General features: G+C 37.7%; 1 protein-coding gene across 4 annotated transcripts in view; it reads left to right on the top strand.

Annotated features, from left to right (window-relative positions):
* TDRD3 (tudor domain containing 3) overlaps positions 1 to 27,149 on the top strand; it is a 113,554-nt gene that overhangs the window by 49,366 nt on the left and 37,039 nt on the right. For all 4 annotated transcript variants that reach the window (XM_074564530.1, XM_074564546.1, XM_074564553.1 and 1 more), the window contains 7 exons: positions 5,120 to 5,280; positions 9,395 to 9,536; positions 17,655 to 17,726; positions 18,285 to 18,434; positions 19,142 to 19,282; positions 23,031 to 23,187; positions 23,536 to 23,661. In XM_074564530.1, coding sequence (XP_074420631.1) covers positions 5,120 to 5,280; positions 9,395 to 9,536; positions 17,655 to 17,726; positions 18,285 to 18,434; positions 19,142 to 19,282; positions 23,031 to 23,187; positions 23,536 to 23,661 — 949 coding nt within the window. The remainder of the gene's footprint in view (positions 1 to 5,119; positions 5,281 to 9,394; positions 9,537 to 17,654; positions 17,727 to 18,284; positions 18,435 to 19,141; positions 19,283 to 23,030; positions 23,188 to 23,535; positions 23,662 to 27,149) is intronic.

Genomic DNA, 27,149 nt, shown 5'->3' with positions numbered 1-27,149 from the left:
AACTTCCCTCCAGTCTTGAGGTGCTCGTCTTTACCTTCCAGTGAGACTGATTGCTATATCAGATCTCCAGATGTAGCTGCATTTGAAAGTGCATGTGTCAAAAATCATCCTTTTGTCAAAAATACGTATTTTTAGTTGTTTGCTTTTTTCCAATTGAGAGGATTTTGGCAAGACGATGCGTGTGGTAATGATGACACATCAAACCAAGTCGTAGTCTTTGTAGAAATGGCTGTTTGGCAGCCTTAGGTAAGCTGTGGGCCTTGAGCTTTTCAGTTTGATCGGTGTTTTGATTATGTTCTTCAGTCTTAATGCCTATTTCAGGAGGTTTTAAAAAGGCATGATTACTTCCATATTTTTGAGAAAAAGTATATAATGTTAGATATAATAAGCTAACTCTTTGTGAGGGGCTGACTCGTTTTTGGTTTCAGACCAGTTTGAGCGTGTCAGAGCAATGCCTCTAGGAAGACAGAATATAGTCTAGTTGCTATATTGCAAAACTTGTTCAAAATTATTAGCCAGCTGTTGGGCGTTGCTTAAAACTTTGTCTCTGTAACTTAAGGATCTGAAGAGATTGATTTTTTAGAACATTATTTTCTACCTTGATCAGGCTGGCAAGCATGCTTCTTGATATTTTGTCACCCTAGCTTGATCTGGAGCATCTCCTCTTATTCTAAGGATGGCGTTAGTGGCTTAATCCCTGTTTGTGAGCATTAACGTCCTAGTTGGCAGATATTGAACCAGGTGTAAACACTTTTTGAAGAGCACTGATACAAAAGAGTTTTACTGACTTTCAGGATTTGCTGGAAAGGCTGTTGATTTGTTGTAGAGAGAGGTTAATATTAGTTATCAGTTAATATTAATATTAACTAATATTAGTTAGCAGTTAATATTTCAGAATGTTTTTCTTCTGAACATGATGTGATGTAAGTACCTAGATTTGTTTCTTCGTATTAAAAATGCCTATAAACTAACTACATGAGTGAATGATGTTTTAATTAATTAAAACAATGTCCAGAAAGACCTGAGTATATTCTGTCATATAATAGTGTGGATATTTGTTTACTTTGGTGGGTATCGTTTGTTTGTTTTTTCTTTCCAAAAGTCACCTGTGTTCTTGAATTAGCACTGATAGGTTTTGTGGGTAAAGAGGAAGGAGTGGGATGTGGTATGTCTCAATGACTTTTTATTAAACTTTCATTTCCAGTCATTCCTATTACGCTTCTTTCTGCTATTTCAGATTCTGACTTACCCATTAGTTTTCCCATATATTGATGTAAAACCTACAGTATGAATATTATAGCATTATATAGTGTAAGATATTATTGTTATATTTTTCACCTTGAGCAGGGCATTAATTATGGGATTAATGATGGATAAAGCTAGTCTTCATTACTCAATTTAGTGTATGTTCTGTACTCTAAACTTATTTGCATCCTTTAGACTGTAATCACTGAAAGCTGTTCATACTACTACGGCACATAAAATGCAATTTCTTTATTTTTCTACTTTTTTTTTTATGAATTAAAGTTAACTGAACCACTTTTCATAGCATTCCAGCCTCAACATGTGTGCAGTTGCTTGTCCAGTTTGTAAATACTTCTGGAGAGAGCAAGCTACAACTGTACTATTTGGAGCTTAAGAATGAAGGCATTACTTAAATAATAACGTGGGATTGTATACAAGAAAACAGTCACAGAATCACAGAGTGGTTGAGGTTGGAAGGGACCTGATGAAGTCATCTGATCCAATGCCCTTGCTCAAGCAGGGCCACCTAGAGCCAGGTGCCCAGGATCATGTGCAGGTGGCTTTTCAGTGTCTTCTAAGATGGAGACTTGACAACCTCCCTGGGCAGCCTGTTCTAGTGCTCGACCACCCTCACAGTAAAAAAGTGTTTCCTGATGTTCAGACGGACCCATTCTACAGGCTGCACAGTCCCAGTTTTCTCAGCCTTTCCTCATAGGAGAGATGTTCCAGTCCCTTAATGAGCTCTGTGGCCCTTCGTGTCCAACCTTGGTGTCCACCCTGTAATAAGTTTGGTCTTTTCCACAAGATCCATGGAAAGGTTATAGAATGGCCATGATGGGCCGTTGAGTTACACTACAGTGGCCCATTTAAGAGTTCTGGACTTCACTGATGTCTCCATTATGGGGTGTTTCTTAGGATTTCTGTATCTGTGTATTTAGTTTATTACTTTTTTGCCCTCTCATCTGTTAAGTATGCTGAATAGCCATTAAACTCTCCAAAACATTGTAAAATGTACAAACCTTTACAAAGCCATTAATATTTACAAAAATGTGTATCTTTTAATTCCAGGTGTTACCACAGCCTTGTCAAATTGCAATCCCTTTTTTAAAAGAGTAGAGGTTGTAGAAGTGCTGAAAGAAAGAACTTGCTTTAATCATGAGCCAAACTTATTGTCACTTTTTAGAAATAGTTAAATTCATCTAACAGATATCTTGAAATGTTTTCTCTTTCTTCCCCTTCAGGGGGTGATGTGTGTGTGTGTGTGTAACTCCAGATAATGTAGAATTTGTCTGTTATGTTCAACATTCGTGTATGAAGTGTTCAAAGTGTTAGTAAAACTGAAAGCTGTGTTTTTTATAATGGAAAGTGACTCACAACCTTAATAGTCGGGATATAACCAGCCAGATATCTTTGTTGGATATACAAAAACTGTCTCGCCTTTTTGTATCTGACATTCAACAGCCAAGTGCTGAAGAGATTTCAGATTGGCTGACTCTTTGACTAAATGTACAAGTGTACATGTTGACCATAACTGATTTGATTTTTGTTTATTTATTATAATATTTTTTGCTGTCTTGGTTCGCACAATGATGCTTTAAAATAGTCCACACGAGGAGTACTGGCATAGGTCTTCTGTATTCACCTGGAATCCAGTGATGGTTGTCCTTGTTCTGCAGGAAGACTGACATTCTTTTCTCCTGTCACTATGTGCTTGTCTTATGTGATGAGAGGAAAATTAGCTGAACTGGGACTGGGAGATGCAGATGTTCTTAAGGTCCCGGTTGAGTCCATAAAAATAATTATGGTGTTAATGTGGTGCATATTTGATAAAACTACAGACTTCCATTCCTCTTTTGCACCTGTTTTCTGTGCATGTAATTTTTGTTGTTAAAGAAGGAGCCACTACTGTCCAAGCTCAACAAATGTGCAGCTCTGCTTTATTGTAGTGTATGCTTGACACTGTGGGCACAAACCCCTGAACATATTGGCATGTATATTCATAGTTAGCCTAGCCCTCAGTTCTTTTCACTCCAGATTTTTTTAAGGGATCTACAAAACCAAAAGCAAGTACCTAGAACTAGAATTTGCTCAACGTTTGTGAAAGCAATTGCCATAATAGTAAAGCTACTATTCAGCTGAGTGACAAACGTAGTTGTGGTTAACTAGACGTGCTTCTCAGTTGCCTAGTGTTTCTTCATCTTTACTTTGAAAACATTGTATAATATAAAAAACTGTTAGCGTTAATTTGTGACAAGCATAGACTTTTGTTGAAGCAACCCATGAGTGTGGCACTGTAGTTCATTCACTGCTATAGAACGAATAATTCTGTACAAAAAATCCAGAAGAGAATTATATTTTTTTTTTGTGGTGGCTGCTTTGCTGTAGTCAACAGATAGAGGAGGGAAACATGTTTTCCTACTATATGTTAGATTATCCAGTTTTGCTTATGTTGAAATAAAGTGAAAAAAAATTCCATTTGTATGAGAAACAAAATTAGTCTTTTAATTGTTATTGACAGAAATAAGATTCAGTCAGCATTTACTAAAAATACTGTTGTTCTTATTTATACTCTTTTCATCAAACATTCTGTATTGAAGAAAAAAGATACGAAAGCTTCCGAGTTTCGGTAGATTGCACGTAAACGTAACTTCTTTAGCTTTTGAGAAATCCTCTATCCCAAATATTTTATTTTCCATCGTTCAATTTGAAGTCATAAATTGTGTAGGTGCCTTCAAATTAAATTTATTTGAAAGTCTCAAGAATAGGAAAATTATGTAGAAATTTTCATTTATCTGGATAATATAATATTATCTATTATTACAAAACCATTTAAGATGTGAACTCTGTAGGTTGCTGCTTTTGCTTCTTTCAGTGACTCTTCCTCCTCCTCTTAGTACAATTTCATGCTTTGATGGTATTCCAAAGTATGTTCCTTTCTCCTTTATTCTTATCCTAAATAAAGTTCCTGTTTCCTCATCTAATTCATCTAGTTTCACTGCTTCTATTCTTTTATTTATTAATTTCTCTTTTCTTTATATATATTCACCTCTTGCTTATCTGCTCTCATTTTGTGTTGTTCTGGGCTACCTATTCTGTTTCTCAAAGGGAAGAAGCTGATGAAATGTGTGCTTTTTCATATTTTCTGCTGTCTCTCAGGTACTGGAGATCAGTCGAGCGGCTACAGATTATTCATTTTTATTGTTATAGGGATCAGAATGACTGTGTGCTCAGCTATAACCCAGATATGATGAAGTGGTTTGGTTGGTTGGTTTTGATTTGGCTTTGGTCGTTTGTTGTTTTGGGGTTTTGTAGTGTTTTGTTGTTGTTGTTAACATTAACTGTGGAGGATATGCTGCATTTTTAGGTAACCAGCAGATAGTAATGTCCCTTGAGGTTGTTACGTTCTGGTTGCACCTCAGTTTGAAGAAGCTGTGTTCCTAGTTAGGGCTTACAAAGTGGTTGTACTTGATGTGTAGTTTTGATACCACCAGATTGTCTTCAAAACTGGCTGTTTGTTTCTTTAGAACACTTTGTCAATGAGACGCTGAGGTACAGCATGTAAAATCTTACCTGGACTCCACAGTACGTTGGAAGTGACAATATTTGTGATTTTGTTTGTTTTCCCCCGCCAACTCTTTTCATTCACTTATTTTCCGTAATTGGTATCGCAGACATGTATGAAGCATCACAACTGAAAAAGACATTTTTATCATGCTTTAGAATGTACAGTACATGAGTGACAGAAATTGAACATGACTTCCTGATCAAATTACACTTTCCTTTGCCTGGGGGCATCTGTTAGCATGTCTCTATATTACAGTGTGTTTGCTTTGTGGGTGTTAACAGTTTTGTCTTTTCTGTTTTGCATATATAGCTGGAAGGGCCGTGTGTTCTGCAAATACAGAAAATACGCAATGTTGCTGCACCAAAGGATAACGAGGAATCTCAGGCTGCTCCCAGAATGTTACGTTTACAGATGACGGATGGACACACAAGCTGCACAGCTGTAGAATACAGCAGCATGTCAAAAATAAGGTGAACAACTTTATTTTCAAAGTTTTGCTTTGATAATTAAATGTCCTTAAAATAATGGAAGTATCCTTAGTAATATATTGAAAATTTTCTTCATGAAACAGGTTTCTTCCTCAAATTTTGTGTACAAAGAACAACCTTAAATTCAGCATGCAAAGGTGTATATGAATGTAATTTACAATACATTTATGCTGAAGTACATAACGGAAGAAAGTGGATTTTTGCAGCTATCTGATGAGTTGAGTTGACACAGCACATGGCATTTTGGTGTGTGCAAACTTGAGCCACGTTCCCAGTTTTTAGTAGTAGCAGATCTTTTGTCTGTCTTTGGTAGTAAGAATGTCACAGGCCTGACACGCCTAACTTAATGCAACTAGAGCTGCTTTACCATCGGCAAAGCTTTAACTTGGATTGAGTGAGTAAATATTTCTTCAGTTAAAAATGAAGGTTGAGAGGCTAATTACTGATGAACATGGGGATTTTTTTGTGTTTTTAGTTACGAAGATGTTGAAAATTATCTCTAGTGTTTAGTCTCTAGAGTCATGATGTGCTTTGCTGTTCACTCTAGTTTGGATTACTTTGATTTAAAAAAAAATAATCTTCCACTCTCTTTCTCTGCTAGCTGCAACAGTTAGAGACCTTTTATACTTCATTTTTAAATGTCATCTTTTACTGTTAAACTACTCCTTCTGAGAAGGAGCCAGCTTGCAGTTTAGAGTGATGCTGTCTTAAAACGTAGGACACTTAATGATATTTTAATTTTAGCTTGAGCCAGCAGAACATGGAATATCATATTCCAATGTGAATATAAAGAGAGCAGAAAAGGAAAGCAAACAGGCTCCAGTGTAAGTAGATTCTAGATCACAAAATAGTTAAAGAACACTCAGTAGAAGGCACAATTGGAAAGCTTTTAGATAAAAATCTCAAAACCATCAGAGAACTAGTGTTTAGTGTTGCAACTTAGGGAAAAAAAGAGGATCTATGGCTTCTGGAAGGAAGGGCAGGCCACTCAAGAGGACTACAAAGAGGTAGTTAAGCTATGTAGGGAAAAAATCAGGAGGGCCAAAGCCCAGCTAGAGCTAAACCTGGCTTCTCTTGTCAAGGACAACAAAAAAAGTTTCTATAAATATATTAGCAATAAGAAGAGGACTAAGGATTATCTCTGTCCTCTAGTAGATGGGGCCGGCAACATAGTGACCAAGGATAAGGAAAAGGCTGAGGTACTTAATGCAGTCTTTGCCTCAGTCTTCAGCAGTAGGACCAGTTGTTCCCTGAGTACCCAGCCCCCTGAGCTAGAAGACAGGGATGGGGAGCAGAATGAAGCCCCCGTAATCCAAAGGGAAACGGTGAGGGACCTGCTTCAGCACCTGGAGGTGCACAAATCTATGGGGCTGGATGGGATCCACCCAAGGGTATTGAAAGAGCTGGTGGAAGTGCTCGCCAGGCCACTTTGCATCATTTATGAGCAGTCCTGGACAACCGGGGAGGTCCCAGCTGACTGGAGGTTAGCAAATGTGACACCCATCCACAAGAAGGGCCGGAAGGAGGATCTGGGGAACTACAGGCCAGTCAGTCTGACCTCGGTGCCTGGGAAGGTCATGGAACAGATCCTCCTCAGTGCCATTACACGGCACATGCAGGAGAACAGGGTGATCATGCCCAGTCAGCATGGGTTTGTGAAGGGCAGGTCATGCCTATCAAACCTAATATCCTTCTATGATAAGGTGACCCACTTAGTGGATGAGGGAAAAAGCTGTGGATGTTATCTACTTGGATTTTTGCAAAGCTTTTGACACTGTTTCCCACAGCATTCTCCTGGAGAAACTGGCTGCTCATGGCCTGGACAGGTGTACTCTTCGCTGGGTAAAAAACTGGCTGGGTGGCCGTGCCCAGAGAGTGGTGGTAAATGGAGTTAAATCCAGTTGGTGTCCGGTCACAAGTGGTGTCCCCCAGGGCTCGGTGCTGGGGCCGGTTCTCTTTAATATCTTTATCAATGATCTGGATGAAGGGATCGAATGCACCCTCAGTAAATTCACAGATGACACTAAGCTGGGCAGGCGTGTTGATCTGCTTGAGGGTAGGTTGGCTCTGCAGAGGGATCTGGACAGGCTGGACCGATGGGCTGAGACCAATGGTATGAGGTTCAACAAGGCCAAGTGCCGGGTCCTGCACTTGGGTCACAACAACCCCATGCAGCGCTACAGGATTGGGGCAGAGTGGCTCGAAAGCAGCCCAGCAGAAAAGGACCTGGGGGTGTTGGTTGACAGCCAGCTGAATATGAGCCAGCAGTGTGCCCAGGTGGCCAAGAAGGCCAACAGCATCCTAGCCTGTATCAGGAATAGTGTGGTGAGTCGGACTAGGGAAGTGATCATCCCCCTGTACTCGGCACTGGTGAGGCCCCACCTCGAGTACTGCGTTCAGTTTTGGGCCCCTCGCTACAAGAGGGACATTGAAGTGTTGGAGCGTGTCCAGAGAAGGGCTACAAAGCTGGTGAGGGGTCTGGAGGACAAACCTTATGAAGAACAACTGAGGGAGCTGGGGTTGTTTAGCTTGGAGAAGAGGAGGCTGAGGGGAGACCTCATCACCCTCTACAACTACCTGAAAGGAGGTTGTAGAGAGATGGGGGCTGACCTCTTCTCCCTGGTGACAAGTGATAGTACGAGGGGAAACGGGTTCAAGTTACGTCAGGGGAGGTTTAGATTGGATATTAGGAAACATTTTTTCACTGAAAGGGTTATTAAACATTGGAATAGGCTGCCCAGGGAGGTGGTGGATTCACCATCCCTGGAGGTGTTTAAAAAAAGGGTAGATGGGGCACTTAGGGACATGGTTTAGAAGTGGCTTTTGTCAGGGTAGGTTAAAGGTTGGACTCCGTGATCTTAAAGGTCCCTTCCAACCTCAGCGATTCTATGATTCTACGATTATATAACTCATCACTCTAATAATCATGTGAGCTCTTCTTTTCAAGTAACGTTGTATGAAAGTTTAATATGTGTTGTCTGTGGTTGTTTCAGGTTTGATGTTGGACTATTAACCTGGACTAATATGCTGTTTCAGTACATAGTCTTTCTTTAAATAAATAGTAAAAAGCATAGTTTTCTTCTAATTTAGAAGTTCTTCATTTTTAGGGTTTCCGTTTACTGCTCCCTGCCTTTGTAACTTTTTTCCATATTTCTTTCTTGTCTGTTTTTTCTGATCTCAGTTTCTTACCTTTTATCAGAACAATACCGAAAATCCATTAATATTGTTAAGATTAATGCCACTATTGCTGAAATTGGCTGACTTCACTGTGAATGTTCCTGACCGTGTGGTGTGGTCCTGTGATTGCAATGATAGTTTTAGCGTATTTTGAAGAGATTATTGTCTCTTGGTTCGAAGGTTATAACTGACTGCATCCTGTTTCTTACAAGAATAAGTTTCCAGATTGTGGTGCTTGTTATGTCTTTCGATTATGGGTTGGAGATGTGTGATTCTTTTATGCATCTGCTGTTGTTTTTCATAGGGTAGATTCACATGAAAAGCAGGTAGGTACTTCCTTGTGGGAGCAGACCACAGAGAGCATCCATATGTTTTCAAATGGTAGAATAATGAGAGAAGCAGCACTACAAGATGTATGTTTTTTATTCTGGTACAGTCCTGGCTCTTAGTAATGTATAGAAAGCTTTTTTTCTACCAGCTCTTTTTTTTCTCCTAAGTTAAATATCTAAAACAAATGAGATGGTTAAACATCTGGAGATCTTTCATTTATTAACTATAAATGCATCCTAGGATGAGGAACTTATTCTTAGACAACTGATTCTGAGACATCTTCTGTTAGTCTAAACATCATATCCTTAGTTTGGTATTGTTAAATTGGATTTTAACCAAACAGACAATTTGCAAACATTCATCTCTGTTAGAATCTAATTTGCAATATGGCATTTTTGTGTAATGAATGGGAAGCATTCCAATAAAGCTATTGAAAAGTACTGTGCATACTGAAGGAATTATTGCAAAGGTTTTTGATGCTATTTTTTATTATGAAATATGACAATGTTGCGAGTAGAGTTTTATATGTTTTTGGTGGCAAAATATTAATAAACAATTTTGAAATATTTGACTGTGTTTTTACTTCTAGCCTGAACACTCCACCTGGAACAAAAATTAAGCTTTCAGGAACCGTTGAAGTGAGAAATGGATTCTTGCTGTTGGATGACAGTAACACAGCAGTTCTTGGAGGTGAAGTGGAGCATCTTATAGAAAAGTGGGAATTACAAAGGGTGAGGTAACACCACTGGAAATGCTTGTCTTACAGAATGCATATTACATTTAATGACATCAAGCTTAATGTGTTGACTGTGGACTTTCATATGATAAGCTTTTAAAACATTACTGTCACAATATTTTTAGGGTTGAAGTCAAATATGTGTAAATAGGTCCTATGTATAATGTATCTTATAAGATACATCTTATAAGATGGGAACTGATTCCTTTCATGGTCAGCAATGATTGAAAACATTGATCAAATGTATGAAACGTAGTGCAGTCATGGGTGGTTACTTTCCTAAACAGTGTGTTTTATACCAACATAACAGTTGCCTTTGACAATTACCATCTGTAGACTGCATATTTTTGAGGCAAAACCAAAATAATAGTAAGCATTTGGAAAGCATTGAAATCGGTAACCTCACATATGAATTCTGTATTGCAGATTTCATCAGTGTTTTAAGTGAATTTGTGATTAGAAAGACAAACTGGATGTTTTAAAATAAACTGTGCCAAACTTAGCATGAGCAACAGTAAAAGAAGTACTTTACACAGAAATGACCATCGTGTTCATAAGCAGCTATTCCCTTTCAGAGATGTGGATGTAAAAATAGAGAGATGTGTGTCTGTAGTAGTGACAGTCAATCCAGCAAGTACTTGGGACTGTTTGTAGCCTGCCCTAGGAACTTTCACTCATTTGTGAGAAAATGTATGAAAAAGTCTTCCTGCAGCAAATTTTGTTCTATTGTGACAGGAATCAGGCTAAAAAGGAATAGAGGGGGCTTACAAGTATTTATGGCTTATTGAAAGATTTTATTACAGCTAGTTTTCTTTGATGTTGACTTGCATTTTATGGATTTGAGCAAACTGGACCAAAATTTATCTGAACATTTGTGTTACGCAGTGTCCATTCTAGTAGATTCTGTTTGGCATCTTTTTTGTGCTTTTATAGGTAAAAGTTGGTTTTTAAAAGTGTTCCTGGTGTTAAGTGAAACTGCCTGTTTGATTAAAAAGAAGTTTCTGGGACCAACAGCAAAACCCATCCCATCTAATCATTTTTTTTATTCATATTTAGTATTAAGTCTTGTGAGTTCTCTCTCCAGTTAAAAAGCACTAAGTTTTAAGATTGATGAGGAGGGAAAAGAGACACGTGGAACTAACATGTTCTTAAGAATGCCAGCTAATCGATAAGAGAAGGGTCAATAGAATCAGTTAGCTTTATTGGTGATATTTTGGACAGTCTCTTTTCATGTTTGTTCTACCTAGGCTTCCACAAATAAATGCTACTCTATAAATATTAGCTTGTTTTGGATGTCAGTGTCAAGAAATAATTTGGAACACATTCTGTTTACAAGAAGGGAAACCATTTAATAACCGTTGGTGTGTTGCTGACTATAACTTTCAGCACTTGCTGTTAGCCCGTTCTGTTGGCTTTATGTGATATGTTTAAAAGAGCGGTAACTAGGTTTTCACTGTTTTACTCTGGTAATATAAAGTATAGAAAGTTAACTATTGCCTGTTGCTGTACCCTCGGTTCTCTGGTCCCATCGTGCAGTTTGCCAGAGTATTGTTTTATTTTTCTCATGGACCAGCTCACAGCACACCATCAGGTGCCCAGCATAAATGTGGCCATGGCAGAAAAGCTGCGGGTGACAGGAAATCAGTTTGGACAGATGAACCATGACCACTGGAAATCATAGTTCCAGTTCTATATCTAGACTGACAGATAGACAGATAGTGCTCAAACAAGTCTGTAGAAGCCAGATGCTACTTTGATAGCAGTTTCCTCGTGAACTTGATGTTTCTGTCCTGTTCAGAAAGCTTTACAGAAGAGAATAGTTGACAAATAAGCAAGATAGATTGTCAACTCTCAAAGATATATGAGCGAGGACATTGCCATTCCTTGTCTAATCCTGCCACTAAAGCTTAAATGAAATGCTGAACTGTGTTTGCATAAAAAGACAGAAAACTTGTATTTGTGTGACTATTTCAAATTACTTGTTTTGAAGCCAGGTTTTTTTCTCTCCACTGCAATGTCTGAGAAGTGTTAATTTGGCTTCTTGTATAGACGATGAAATAAGTTTCTTTTATACTTATTAAAACAGTTAGTGTTATTAAGTCAAATAATATTACAGAACTTCAGAATTAATGTTGTTTGTCCAGTCAAATTATTGCCCTTGCACCTATCTGTCAGCTTCTAGTTGTGTAGTTGTGTTACCATTTTTTCCATTCAGAATGTTGTTTGAAATTGCTTTCAGGAGGAATCAAGTTTTAGTAATGAAAGACTCACACTACAAATACAGTGTATGTGCAATGAATGCAATATTATCACACTGCAAATACAGTTCATGTGGAATAAATGTATACTTTGTAGCATTTGATTTTGTCATAAGATAATTCCTGCCTAGAAATTTCAATATTTTTTTTTGAGTGTCACTGTTTAAGTGACAGTAAATGAATAAGTAAGGAGTAAATGAGAATGTTACTGTGTGATCTTTTTTCTAGACTATTTGACAATATAAGATAATGTGTCATGGACTTATTTAGATGAGAATACTGTTCCAAATAATTACTGCTTCATAGTGTTCCCAGTGTTCTGGTCGCGGCTGGTGTTTCAGTCAGTGAGGATCAGTATCTGTGAGATAATTGCTCGTACGCTTCTTATGAAGAAAGAGTACTTTGTATTGCTATTAATCAAAATGTCAGATGATCTGTAAGTGAAGGCTGAAGCAAAACTTGCCGAGATGATTGGTGAGACTGTTGGTAGGCCCTTATATTTTTGAAACGTAGAATCTGGCAAATTACAGATTATCTAAAAGTAAAGGTCTCTAGTATACTTAATGATTCTTGTATTTTGGTGAGCTAATTTTGAGGCTAAATGTTGAGGTTACTGGTAGGAAAAGGGAGTAGTTTTATGTATACTTCAAAATTCATATTAGAAAGAAGTGTGAAGGGGTAATAGTGTATAATACCTAGGAGTTCAGTCTCATATTGTAAACCTTTGTTTCTTAAGAGATTCCCTAGGAGGTATTTTTTTTTTATTGTTACAATCCAAATGCAGCAGAAAGGGTAAAAGAAGTGTACTAAATGTATTAATAACAAAGTTTATTGTAAGTGGTAGTTACTGCCCTGCTACAGGCAAATTTAATTGTAAGTTAAAAAGCCAGTTTGCTTTTTATTTGGTGAAAAATAGAGTTTAATTTCCAAAGCAGTTGTTCTCACTTCGCAGCAGGCAGTTCTACTTGAGAAGAAAGAGTCAAGGCTGTTATTTACCCTTAGGCAGAGTTCTTTCATTCTGGATAACAATTTTATGCAATAAATTGTTATGATTCAAAATCCATGTAGCTAAATGTTAGTAAATGTGCCGTCAGTTTTTAAGTGCTTTTTTGCTATTTGTCAAATTACATCTTTGAGCAGTAGTTTGGAACAGTCTTTTTCTTGTGTGTGTTTACTTGATTCTGATTTGGGGAAGAAAAAAAAAAGTGTGACCTTTAACTTCAGCATGTTCTTCCTGATTGTAGGACGTGAGGAATTAACTATGATCAAATGCTCAAGTCCTTAGGCTACCGTATAAATATTTTTATTATAATTTGATTCAGGGCTGGGGTTCATTCCAGAATTGCCTACATTTCTCTAGATACAAACAAACAAAAAAAGAAGTGTAGGGTTTATTGTACCTAGCGTGCCTACCCTGGGGAGACGAAGCGGCTTGGCCATGAATTGATTGTTGTACCGTGCTGCTTCAGTTAATAGGTACAGGAAAGTATGAGTGTGCTACAGTGATCAGCCCTTGGTTAGCTCACAATTCGAAGCAACACTTGAAGTGAACTGATTGAAGCTAAAACAGAAAAAAATTATGATTTCTGCACTTTTAAGTGCTTTGTTTTGAATAATTTATTGAATGCTTTAACAGTGTTTTTTACTCCAAGGCATGAGGAAAAGGATTTATAATTTATTTTTTCACCCTTGAAAGGAATTAATAACCATTAGTGATTTAGAAAATGGTCTTTCGTTCCTAAATAAAAGTAGTTAATTTTAAAAGAGTTTTGGACCAAAAGTTTTGATTTTAGTATTAGTTAGCTGAATTAATAACTTATTTTAAGAAATTCTCTGATAGTGTAATGGCTTCATGTTTATACTACAGTTCTCACATAATGGAATTAAATCAGTTTTACATTAGAGTAATAAATACATAGGTAAATGTCATATATAGCCTTAAGTAATTAAAACTTTCTCTGCCAGTGGGGAGCAGTAAATGATGTATGTAATCATGCATGACTGTCCCAGTGAGAAAAAAGGGACAAGAAATGAAGATGATGAAACAGATCATTATAGGAAATGCAATTTTGAAGCATTTTAACAGCATTAAGTACCTGTTCTTCCTTTTTCCACTTCTGAAACCAAATATTTCTGTCTAATATAAAGTTATTAACACAAAACTGAATGTCGATTCCAGTGAATTTTGTGTTCTTGCAGGTTGCTGCAGTTCTCGCAAATTGTAAAGAAAGAAAAAGTGTATCAACCACGAGCAGACATTTTAATGCAATGTTTTACAAATCCATCTTTTTACTGTTGTTGTCCACTATTCATTTTTATTATTTAAGGATGCTTTGTGTTCAGGCCTAGGTCACTAACTGCCCAATTGTGGCTAAGAGTTTAGAGTGCTTCCGTTCTATAATTACTAAGTATCAATAATTGGTGTGCTTATTGGTATGGTCCTTGTGATCCAAAGATCTGGTGATGAATTCAGAACACGTACTCTACTTTTCATAAGGCCATAGGGGAAATGTCCTAGTGGCACAGTATTTTCTTTCCAACAGTGGCAAAAAGAGATGGTTTTTAGGAGGAGGACACAGCCTATGCTCTTATGCAGCCATGGCATCCAGAATTGTTCTATTATCTTTGTCAGGGAATACAATCCTGACTAAGCCTTTCAGTATTTGCCTACACACGGATGCATGAATTTCACAGAGTGGTAGAGGCTGGAAGGGACCTTTGGAGGTCATCTTGTCCAGCCTGTCTGCTCAAGCAGGGCCACTTAGAGCCAGTTGACCAGGATGAAGTCCAGGCAACTTTTGAATATCTCCAAGCATGTAAACTCTAGAGCCTCCCTGGGCAACCTGTGCCAGTGCTTGGTCACCCTCACAGTAAAAAAAATATTTGGAGGGAGGGATCTTCTCTGTTCCAGTTTGTCGTCCTGTCGCTGGGCACCACTGAAAAGAGCATAGCTCCATCTTCTTTACAGTCTCCTGTCAGGCATTTGCATAGATTGATAAGATGCCCCTGAATCTTACCTTCTCGAGGTTGAATTTGTCTGATCTGTTCTTAGACAGGTTGAAACTGTATGCCTTTACAACCTCTAGTGGCAGCAAGTTCACTGGGTGCTATGCTTGTTCTTCTGGGGGACTTTCACTTACCAGATGTCTGCTGGAAATACAATACAGCAGAGAGAAAACAGTCTAGGAGGTCCCTGGAGTATGTGGAAGATAATTTCCTGACACAGTTGGCAAGTGAGCCAACTAGGAAAGGTTCCCTTCTAGACCTGTTGCTCACAAACAGAGAAGGACTTGTGGGTCATGTGAAGGTTGGGGGCCATCTTGGGCATAGCGATCATAAAATGATAAGAGTTTTAAATTCTTGGAGAAGTAAGGAGGGAGGTGAGCAGAACTGCCTGTCACCTTGGAATTCCGGAGGGCAGACTTTGACCTGTTTTAGGAGCCTGGTTGACAGAGTCCCTTGGGAGGCTGTCCTGAAGGGCAGAGGAGTCCAGGAAGGCTGGACATTCTTCAAGAAGAAAATCTTTAAGGTGCAGGAGCTGGCTATCCCCATGTGACAAAAGACAAGCTGGCAGGGAAGAAGACTGGCCTGGCTGAATAGAGAGCTATGGTTGCAACTCAGGGGGGAAAAAAGGGATTTTATGACCTTTGGAAGAAGGGGCAGGCAACTTAGGAGGACTACAAAGATGTTGTGAGGTTATTCAGGGAGAAAATTAGAAGGGCCAAAGACCAACTAGAACTTAATCTCACTACTGACGTAAAAGACAATAAAAATGTTTCTCTAAATACATTAGCGACAAAAGGAGGGCTAAGGAGAATCTCCATCCTTTCTTGGATGCCAGGGGAAACATAGTGACCAAAGATCAGGAAAAGGCTGATGTACTCAATGCTTTCTTTGCCTCAGTCTTTAATGGTCTTTAACAGACCAGTTGTTCTCCGGGTACTCAGACCAGTGAGCTGGAAGACAGGGATAAGGAGCGGAATGAAGCCCCCATAATCCAAGGGGAAATGCTGAGTGACCTGCTATACCACTTAGACAGAGGCAAGTCTTTGGGGCCAGATGGGATCACCCAAGGTTACTGAGGGATCTTGCGGAAGTTCTCACCAAGCCACTTTCCATCATTTATCAGCAGTCCTGGCAAACCAGGGTGGTATCAGTGACTGGAGGTTAGTAAATATGACAAGATGGGCCTAAAGGAGGATCCAGGGAGCTACACGCCTGTCAGTCTGACCTTGGTGCCTGGGAAGGTTATGGAACAGATTGCCCTGTGTGCCATTACACACCTGTGCAGGACATCTGCATGGAGTCATGAAAGGCAGGTCCTGCTTCACTAACCTGATCTCCTTCTATGACAAGGTGACCTGCTTAGTGGATGAGGGAAAGGCTGCGGATGTTGTTTACCTAAACTTTAGTAAAGCCATTGACAAGCATACTGCTGAAGGAACCGGCTGCTCATGGCTTGGATTGACCTACTCTTTGCTTAGTGAAAAACTGGCTGAATAAAACTGTGGTCAAGCCCAGAGTGGTGGTGAATGGATTAAAATCCAGTTGGCAGCCAGTCATGAGTGGCGTGCCCCAGGGCTCGGTGTTGGGGCCAGTTCTCTTTAGTATCTTTTTAAAAGACCTGGACGAGAGGATTGAGTGCACACTCAGTAAGTTCGCAGACGACACCAAGTTGGGTGGGAGCGTTGATCTGCTCGAGGGTAGGATGGCTCTACACAGGGCTCTGGACAGGCTGGATCGATGGGCTGAGGCCAATGGTATGAGTTTCAATAAGGCCAAGTGCTGGGTCTTGCACTTGGGTCACAACGACCCCATGCAGTGCTACAGGCCTGGGGAGGAGTGGCTGGAGAGCTGCCTGTCAAAAAAGTACCTGGGGGTGTTGGTTGGCTGCCAGCTGAATACGAGCCAGCAGTGTGCCCAGGTGGCCAAGGAGGCCAATAGCATCCTGGCTGGTATTAAAAACAGTGTGGCCAGCAGGACTACCAAAGTGATTGTCCCCTGGTGCTCGGCACTGGTGAGGCCCCACCTTGACTACCGTGTCCAGTTTTGGGCCCCTCACTACAAAAAAAGACATTGGGGTGCTGGAGCGCATCCAGAGAAGGGCAACAAAGCTGGTGAAGGGTCTGGATGGAGAATAAGTCTTATGAGGAGCAGCTGAGGGAGCTGGGATTGTTTAGCCTGGAGAAAAGGAGGCTGAGGGGAGACCGTATCGCTCTCTACAACTACCTGAAAGGAGGTTGTAGTGAGGTGGGGGTCGGTCTCTTCTCCCAAGTAACAAGTGATAGGATGGGAGGAAAGGGCCTCAAGCTGCACCATGGGAAGTTTAGATTGGATATTAGGAAAAGTTTATTCACGGAAAGGGTTATCAAGCATTGGAACAGGCTGCCCGGGGAAAGTGGTTGAGTCACCATCCCTTGAGGTATTTAAGAGACATGTAGACATGGTGCTTAGAGACATGGTTTAGTGATGGTTTTGACAGTGCTAAGTTAACGGTTGGACTTGATGATCGTAAGGGTCTTTTCCAACCTAAATGATTCCATGATTCTGTGATCTTATTTGTGTGCTGCTTTGTTCTGTTAGTGTAGATTTTGGTATATAGCTGCATTTTCTCCATTTTCTGTATGTTTCATTCATGATTCTGCAATTTTTTATGATTTTCTTTGTCTCCCTGCCCCTCATCCAGCCTTCTCCTTGCTTAAGAAGTGCCCCAGGATTTCAAGTATACTGTAGATTTTATTTTTTATGCTTAAAATGTTCATCTTGCAAGTTTCATGTACTTTCTGAAACAGAGATGTTTATCATATGATCTGGATTTTGTTTGCAATTTATTAATCAACTATTTTCTTTTATAGAGTTTAGCAAAGCACAATAGGAGTAACATTGGAACAGAAGGTGGCCCTCCCCCTTTTTTACCTTTTGGGCAGGTATAGTATACTTCTCTTTGTCAGTTCTTAAAAAAATCTGTATCATGATATCTAGAGGACCTGGTTCCAGTTAGATAAAGGCTATAAAAACACCTTAGATCATGATGACTTGGATCTAAAACACGCATCTTTTTTTTGGTTTGTTTTTTTTTTTTTTTTAAAAGGCGTTGATCCTGTCGCTTTGTTGTGCCAATTTGTAAATTTGTATTTAATATTTTTCTTCTCAAACTTAAAATTTTATTTAGTATGTGAAGCCCTTGATACTTCCTGTCAGGTCTTGTAGGCGCTACCATATTCCCTTCTTAAACAACAAAGGTATTTACAAGAATCATATTAGCTACATCATGAACTAAGCTTAAAATGTAAGTCATTCTTTTTGGCCTGTCTAGTGGACCAGTGGAGTGTGCTTTCAGCAAAGACATCTAGATGTGCGCGGTGTACGTTTTTGCAGTCATGTTCTTTATCTACAGTTGTGCTACTCTAATGGAATAACACTTTATATTATTTCAAATTAAAGTAGGCAGTAGAGTTAATTAAAACTTTCTTTTGCATTTTCAGAAATGTGCTTCTCACGTGCAAGTGGATAGCAGAGAGCTTGATCGCAGAAAGACTCTGCAAATGACAAATACTGTAAAAACTGTTGCAGACAATGATGAATTTGAGAAGCAAAGAACAGCCGCTATTGCAGAAGTAGCAAAGAGCAAGGAGGTTAGAATGCACGTGTTGCAGCATTTTTACTTACTGTGATTGATCTTTTCTTGTTATTTTAAGTATTTCTCTCTTAAATGACAAATGCTTTCTGTTGTTTGCTGCCTTGTAATTCTACTCATTTATCTTTGAAAAGTTGAGTCCAAAATAGAGAGTCCTTTTGGATTGATGAGTATGTTCTTATTTTAATAAAGCTAATAAAGGTATCATAATGTTTTATTGTAGCTATGATTTTGATTTGATACCTCTATTAAAAAATGTGGGGCTTACAATTTAGCTAATAAGATTTAAGTAATAAATACACATTATCAGTTGTCATCTGCTTTTTTCAGTTCTTAAAAACCCCTGATTCCCTGAACTCAGCCTGAAAGAATAGCTAGGAAGTTTAGTTCTAACATGTCAGGTTTTTATGTCCTCCCTTGGTTTTCTTTTTAGTTTATTTTTCCAATTTGCTTGGTAAGTCATAAAAACTAGAATTATATACCCTTTTTACAGCCTCATTTGGGCATGGGGGGAAAAAATAAAAGTCGTACCTAATAAATTCATCTTTTTTGTGTGTGTAAATTAGTGCTTTATTTGTCAGTGCAAAGCATAATCATAAAAATACAGCTGCATCAATTTTACTACACTTTTTCTACTAGCTAAATATTAAGGCTTCTTTTCATAAGTTCTGTTCACTGAAATGTTATTTTTGTGCTTATCTAAAGACCAAGACGTTTGGAGGAGGTGGTGGTAGTAACAGAAGTAATCTCAGTGTGAGTGCTGGAGGGAATCGAAACAGGGAGCTGTTCCAGAAAGAGAAGATAACAAAACCTGAGGGAAAGAATGAAGGCGTCTACCGAGAACTGGTAAGGTGGAAGACTTAAATGGAACCTTAAACATGTACTATTAAAAAACAAAAAACAAATGTAACAAAAATAAAAGAAAAAAAGACCCTGAGGAATAAAGGCTTTCCTTTTCAATTTATTTTGAAGTCCGTTTAGAATACTTAAGGTGCTTTTGTACCTTACTGAGATAGTTATGATTTTCAACATGATTTTTGTAAAAAAAAAAAATCTAATGTTGTCTTACCCAGTAAAATTTAAACCCAAGTCCTCACAAAAGAATAGTAGTAGTATATGTGGTATAGGACATTACAGTATAGTTTTGTTTTCTTGTTTAAATAAGCTTAACAGTTTTGCATTTTAACATTTGTTAATTCCTTTTAGGCAGGAAGACTTTCATCCTTCAATTATCAACATATCAAATAATATTTTAATGTAGCTTTTCTTCTGAATTAATATTTATTTTAAGAATCTGTATTAAACCATTTATTTGATATTGAGAAAACTTAGTAGTACTCTGATATTTAAAATAACGGAAGTAAAAATGCTTTTGTTGTGACATGAGAATATCATGCTTACATGGTCACAAGTAATGTTTCATTTTGAGTAAGGTGGGTTACTGTTGGAGTACTTACTGAGAAGTGTTCTTTGGGATCACTGCATTGAATTAAGTGGATATAAGATGAGCAGTCATTGAAGTTTCTGTTTGGATTACTTCAGCAGTCTAAAAGCTTATGATGGAGGAAGTATTTGTTATCAAGAATGACTCCGGAAAAGAATCTGCAAGTATGCAATAACAATTCTTGATTCTGATTTGAGTGATGAAAGCGGACTGAAAGAGGCATCGCAACTATGTAGTAACTCAGTAAACCAGTATTAAAATATTGATTATGAATATCACTCATTTAGTGTTGAATATTTTCCAGCTTATTTACTTTTACCAAAGGTTTAACAATCAGAAGACAAGACATATACGTAATTTTGTTTGTATAGTACATATGATCATCTTGCAGCAAGGAGAGCCTCCAGCACTGCTGCCTTCAGTACTGTGCTCAGAAATGTCAATACAGAACTGTAGAAACATGAGCTGAAAGGACCTCAAGAGGTCACTTAGTCATCCCTCTGGATGGTGTAGCACCAGTGGTACAGCTTGTCATTCTTGACAACTGTGTCTCGACCTAAATGAACTTGAAAAAAAACCCAAACAGACAGACAAAAGTCACCATCCATTCCCCTCTCTCTGCCCCACACTCCCCCCCTGCCCCCCTCCGCCCCCGGCCCACAAAATGGGTAATTGTTTAAAGTGTTCTGTTTTCTTTTTTTCTCTATGAATTGCAATAAACTTGTCTTACATTGCACTGTAAAATGGCAACTGTAAAATTCCAACTTACCAAAACTTAGTATTATGTCGTTTAACATACCTAGGTGCTGTTAAGAAGGAGGAAATATGAACCTACAAAGCCTATATAGAAAGCCTCTTCCATTATAAATCATGATTTTTAGATTTTAAAGCAGTGGATAATAAATTTGCTTTGTCGTTTTAGAATTGTGACATCGAGTAGGTTTTGATTGTTGACTTTCATGTATATTGTTGACTTGCATGTATAGTTAGAAACGGTTAAAAGTTTTTAATCCATCTGGTGTGTTACCTTCTGAGAAAGCTGGAGCGCTGTATCTTTACCTACAAAACAAGAAACAAAGAAGTACGAAGGTTCTTCGTAGATAGACAATAGATTGCAGAGGTCAATCATCCTCCTCTCTTAATAGTCCTTATAGGATATGTCCTACAATTTTTGTTGTCTTTCCAGTTTTGTATATGAGAAGCAAGACTTCTGCCGTGTAGATGAAGTTGAAGGGAGTATTTTTTGACATCCAAAGATACTTAAGATACAGCATCATTTCTCAAACAGTCTTTCTATCTGGAAAATTGCCTTTCCTTTGGCTCTCAAATTGTGACCTATCCAAGATTTTTTTTATCCATAGCTGAGAGTCCAGGTGCTGTATATATGAATCTTCATTTCCTGCTGCTCTTCGAACGTAGCTGTCATATGCACAGAATTTCCACCGTTGAAAGGAGGTGATGCATCGGTAATGGATAGAAGTTCTCATCCAAACCTGCTACTTAGCTACAAAGGGGAGAAGGTTGAAGTAGCTTGGCTGAGGAAGTACTTACCTCTGTTGTACCCTTGTTGCCACGCAGAAGATTCTAGAATGGCCCCAGAGGAGGAATATTCTTTCATTAAAAATAAGACATTATTTACGCAACTGGTAGTCAACCTCAAGTGCGATGATGGTTCCCTGTAGACACTGAGGTCATGTTTCAGCCCCATTGGTCTTCGAAGACCTTTTTAATTGCTGTTTCTTTACTTAGTCTTTGGACAGTTAATTTAAGAGTATTGTTGAGTTTGGGAATGCAGAAGGCTACATGAAGGCATTGGAGTTAACATTGCTGAGCGTGTGGGAGTTGTAGCCAAGCTCTGCAAAGTTGTGTCTTGCCCGTTACAGTAATTTTTGCATAGCTAAGCATAGTTATGAAAGTTATTTGAGTTGTTTTATCTTCTGGCTTACTGTATTGAGAAATCTCTGTATTGAGAAAGCAACCACAAACACTGATTTTATGTCTCTGCCCCCAAAAGAAGACGTGTTCATATCGGTTGTGCCAAAGCACAGTGTGTAGCTGGAATTAAGAAAAAAAATTGAATGTATTAAAACATCAAGAGAAATGAGGTGTGGAGAGATTACATCATAAGACTGAAAAACAGAGGAGAAGAAGGGTTAAATCTTCTTTGTCATACAACTGTCATACACTTGTAATTTAACTCATTCTAGCAATAAAAGTTCCTGTTCTTTTAAGCAGAAGGAGAAAGAAGAGACTGTATATCTTAAAGGCTAAGGTTTGGTTTTGGGGGTGTGGGGGGTTGGTTTTGGAGGGTCACAATATGGCTGTTTGGGAACCTGTAGACAAAATCTTATGTTCAAGGGACTTCATTTAAGAATGTATTTGGTTACAGCTGTTTTAGTAGATGGATAACTGGCATCATTTTTGTTGGGTATGGGATGAGGAAGGACAGAGGGCCTCGTCCCATTTCATGTTCAATGCATGTAGTTTTGTCCACACTGGAAGTTCTCACTTGAGTGCTTTATGCATAGTGCAGATGTAGCATTATTTTCTGTAACTATTGTTCTGTGATTCCTGCTTAGCCTTTTTGTCATCATGTTCTATATAGTTTAGAATAAGTAAGCCTGTGTTTCTGAAGAAGTTGTTTGTATTTCTTTGCTTCCTTCTACAGAACTTTTAGTGATTATATTTTCTCTGTGTTTTAAGAAGTGTATAGCTGGCTTTTGTATTGTATGAAAGGTTGTGAAAGGGTTCAGACACGAACAAATGGCTAGTTTTTATGCCAGTGTTACTTTGAGAGATTCCTTTTAGTTTTCATGTCAGAAAAAGTATATTAGAGTGTGTCATACTCTTCCAGTGTACAGTGAAGGAAGGGGGTAGACTAGAGGAATTCGTGCTTGAAACCACATAATGTTAGAACTGAAAACTGATTAATTAAAAATCATCATAATAATATTAAAAAACCCTCTAGTAGCTGATTATTTGGACCTAAGAGAGATTGTATGTGAAGATTTTATATAAAACTGAAATATTTATCATCAATGAAATATGAAATAGTGTTTCAATTAAAAATTAATGAAAAATTAAAATCTGGTGGTTTTGTAGAGTCTCTGTTGTATCTTATGATTAGTTCTGTGTGTGACTCTCTTTCAGGTTGATGAAAAGGCTCTAAAACACATAACAGAGATGGGTTTCAGCAAAGAAGCAGCAAGACAGGCACTTATGGATAACAGTAACAGCCTAGAGGCAGCATTAAATTTTCTTCTGAACAGCAGTAAACAGAAGCCCATTCAGGGACCACCACCTAGAGGTATAACTTGCAAAGAAATGCTTTAAAACAATGTTTACGAGCAAAGGAATTTGTTTATGGTAGATTACTAATGCAGTTATAGAAGGGCATATCTGCATGGTTTTTTTCTGCAAATTCAACTGCATTCCAAGCCTGAAAGCAAATGCTTAGAAAATACCTCTGTATATTGTATTCTTGTCAGCATTTTTGAATTTGAAGTCACAGATTTGAATATCCTTTAGTGGAAAACATCTGTATCTGTTTTGTCCATAATGTATTTTCTATCTTAAAAGACTCCATGTATTTTATAAATCAAATATAACACTTTTCTTTTATTTATTCCCCACAAATAACTTCTGATGTTTACAGGTAAAGGGAAGGGCCGAGGCCGAATAAGACCTGAAGATGAAGAAGAGCTAGGAAACACCAGACCGTCTGCACCAAGCACACTGTTTGATTTCTTGGAATCCAAAATGGGTACTCTAACAGTAGAGGGTAAGTTATTGAAATTAAAGTATCTGGAATCAATTTTGGACAGTGTTGGTGGAATTCTTTTTCCTAACTTTGTTATCTAAAAGGTGGTTACTAGAACTTCCTCCACAGTCAACAGTAAAAAAACCGAGGATTGCTGCAGAGCTATTCCTCTCCTTTGAAGAAAGGTCATATAAATTGCACTGTGGTGGGTTGTACTTCTGTCTTGATTGTAGAAGAGCTTAGGGTGTTTGTTTCAGGCTTAGATGTCCTAAAGTCAGTAATTTTGAAATAAGGTGACACAAACCCCAGTTTGTTAATTTAATTTGATAAAGATCTCTCAACTTTAATGGACTTCTGTGTTGTACAGAAGTAAGTAAAGAAAAAAGCCATAATTGCAGTCCTCCTTCCTCAGTTTATAAACAGCATGTTTTGTGTGCTGCCTAGTTAAGAGTTTAGGAATTGAGATAAGCTAAATTGTTTTTGTATTCCCTCTATCTGAAGAGGGGAAAAAAAAAATCTTTATATCTGCTGTAAAATATTAAACAGCTATTGTTTTCCTGTTGAATAACTGTAAGGGCTGGGGGAAAGATTTTAGAAAGAGGGAAGCCAAATACTCTCTCAGATTTAATGCGGAAGACCTGGGCTTTTTTTTTTTAATGTCCTTTTAGTATGGCTTCTTAAGAAAGAGAAGTAACAAGAATATAGTCTGTGCATCAGGATGTCTGTTTAGGTCTAAATCATTCAGTACTTTGGAAACTTTAACAGACAGATGCATTAAAAGAAAAAAGAGGAAACTCCATGCATGCTGAGGTCTCTAGAGGCTGCTGTAATATTAAAGTAAAACTCGGGGTAAGCTGAGTAATAAATGGAGATAATTTTTTCATTTGGGTATGGCCTTGGAGGTGTTTCAGTGGCCAACATGAAATGAAAATATCCGCTTCAGTTATTTGACATGAAGGTTTTGTGATGGAGTTGTAATTTTTTTTTCTCCCTATAAAATGACACTTTTCATAAAGGGTGAAAAAAGGTCATACTTTATATGAGTTTATATGAACTGTTTGATATTTTTGAATTTTCTAAGGAATGAATGCATTCAAGGAGCGACTGCATTTATATATAACTAATTTTTGAACTTAAGTTCCAAAATAGTCTTTGTCAACTGTTAATAACGGACTCACACTTTGTGTATTTTCACTGGATTTGAGATTTTTTTTTTTTAAAAGGTGTGTTTTGTTTTGTTTTTAAAGTGATATGGAATAAGCAGAAAACAAGCTTGTAGTAATTGGAAATGAACAGGTTGCCCTGTTGGGAAAGGTATGAACGGCTGTAATGCCAGTAGACACCTGCATCTGAAATACAAGTAGAACATCCCCATTGCTCTGGTTAGTCGAGTGAGAGATCTTTTGTTAAAAATATTATTTTTGTTTGTACCTTATATTGTAATGTGTAAATATTTGTCTCCTTTTGCTATAGCAGTGAATTTAAGGTTAGTTGTATGAGGGTCGTTATTGAATTAGAAATGAAAACATGAAGCCACGTATAGTCTGTCAGTGCATCAAAACCCCTGTTTTCTGTGAGAATTATTAGTACTTTCTGCTTTCCATTAAATGCATGGCATATTTTTTCCAAGATTTACTATTGTTGGATCCTTCAGGTGTTTGAAGCTTCACATTTACAGTTGCTACTTGCGTAAGCAGTGTAGCATTTTGTGTTAATGTGTCTGAATATTTATTGCAGCCTGTAGCAACTAAAAGTCAACATATTCAGGTGGAAGGAAACACAGCAGCCTTAGAAATTCAGTTCTTGGAGCTGTACAAAGGACCCCTTTATCCAAAAAAGAGGAAGCAGCAGCACAGAGAAAGGACACGCGTTTTCTCATAGAAAACTTGCCTCAACAAATGAGCTCAGGGCTTAGTGAACCTGCTGGCAAACCCAGGGGTCTCTTGCTGCTGGTGGTAGAATTAGAAGCACTGTGAGCCATTTTGAGGTTCACAAAACATTTTTGACATTCTAAGTTTTAGCTAGGAACAGAAAGGCATTTTCTTATAAATGTGATAGCTTATAGTTCTTTTGATAGCAGATACTGTATTTTTGCTGTACCTAGGTTGAGATTCATTGAAACAGTGTCTGTTTTGGCCTGCAAAGTGAGTCATTTTAAATAGCTAAATATTGTTCTGTATTTTAGTTGGATCTAGGTGTTACTAAAACAGTTTGTAGGAAGTGAACAAAAAAAGTTACAGTAGAGTTCCTTTTCTTATTATGTATGTTGTTTATAGTTTGTTTATGGTGAGTAGCCACAAGTTTATGGCTTTCTATGGAAACGAAGCTAGTTGTAGATTGAACATCTATATAGTGAACTTCACTTGTTTTTGTCAGAAATTTAAAATATTTAAAGAAAATACCTTTCAAATACACAAGCATTCTGCATTAGCTGATACAATGTTGTAAACTGTTCAGGTGATGAATATAATCACAATTTCAAAAGCACCTGTAGGGAATTATGCTTGAGAGATATTTTTGGCAAGTCATTTTGTTTACCAAAGAGGAGTTAGATTTTTACAGGGGAAAGAAATGAAAACAGTTGTAGTGTTTTCCTCTCACATTACAACCATGTTTTTTTCTTTGGATAAGTTTAGTGCTTATATTGAGAGATTAGAGAAGGCTCTTATGTGTGACAAAGACATTTAAAGGAAAAATAATAGAAATAATCCCGGTGGGTTATATGCCTTTCTTATTGTCAGTAATTTTATAGTAAGTAAGTAATAGTATTTTATTACAATGAGTGAATTGCTCCTTTTAAAATGATATTGCCTATTGGTAGTGTTTGCTTAGGGGGAGTTTTATGATCCTTTGGGTTTAGTACATATATGTAGCCAATATACTGTAGCATAATAAAGCATAGTGTTATGTGAGTAAAAAAAAAAGGTTATATTAGCATATATACTTCAGTTTATAGTCTTCCATATTGTGTGTTAAAGATAAATATGCTTTGCTTTTGTGTATTTTTCCCTCTTAAATAAAAACAAAGATTCCATAAATGTCATAAGAAGAAAAACACAGTTCTACAAAAACTTTGTAAAGGCTTTGTACTCCATCAGTTGCCAAAAGTTCTGGCATATTTCCTAACGTGACACACAGGCTTTTTGGTTTTGTGTATTTTAACAATATATTGGGGGTTTTTTAGCTTTCTCTGAATGATGAGTATGCAATCTGATGCAATTCCCAAGTTATGGTTTTCTGAAAAAAGCCCAACTTGTTAGCATTCTTGAAGAGTTCAGAAAGTATTCTGATGACCTTTTGAAAAGCTTTTTTAATATTTCTACCTTTTTTTCCTTTTGAAGACATAATAATATATGTTCTTGTGCTGTCTGTTATTTGGAAGTCAATGGGCTTTACAATGGTTGCTCAGTTGCATTTTGTTAGTTTTTATTTTCCTTACTGAAGGTGTCTAGCCCATAGGATTGTGCCTCTGTTTCTGTAACAGGTTTTATTTTTATCTTGCCGTCTGC

The sequence above is a fragment of the Larus michahellis genome, chromosome 1 (genome assembly GCF_964199755.1).
Source record: "Larus michahellis chromosome 1, bLarMic1.1, whole genome shotgun sequence".
Taxonomy (NCBI): domain Eukaryota; kingdom Metazoa; phylum Chordata; class Aves; order Charadriiformes; family Laridae; genus Larus; species Larus michahellis.
This window is presented reverse-complemented; position numbering and strand designations above follow the sequence as displayed.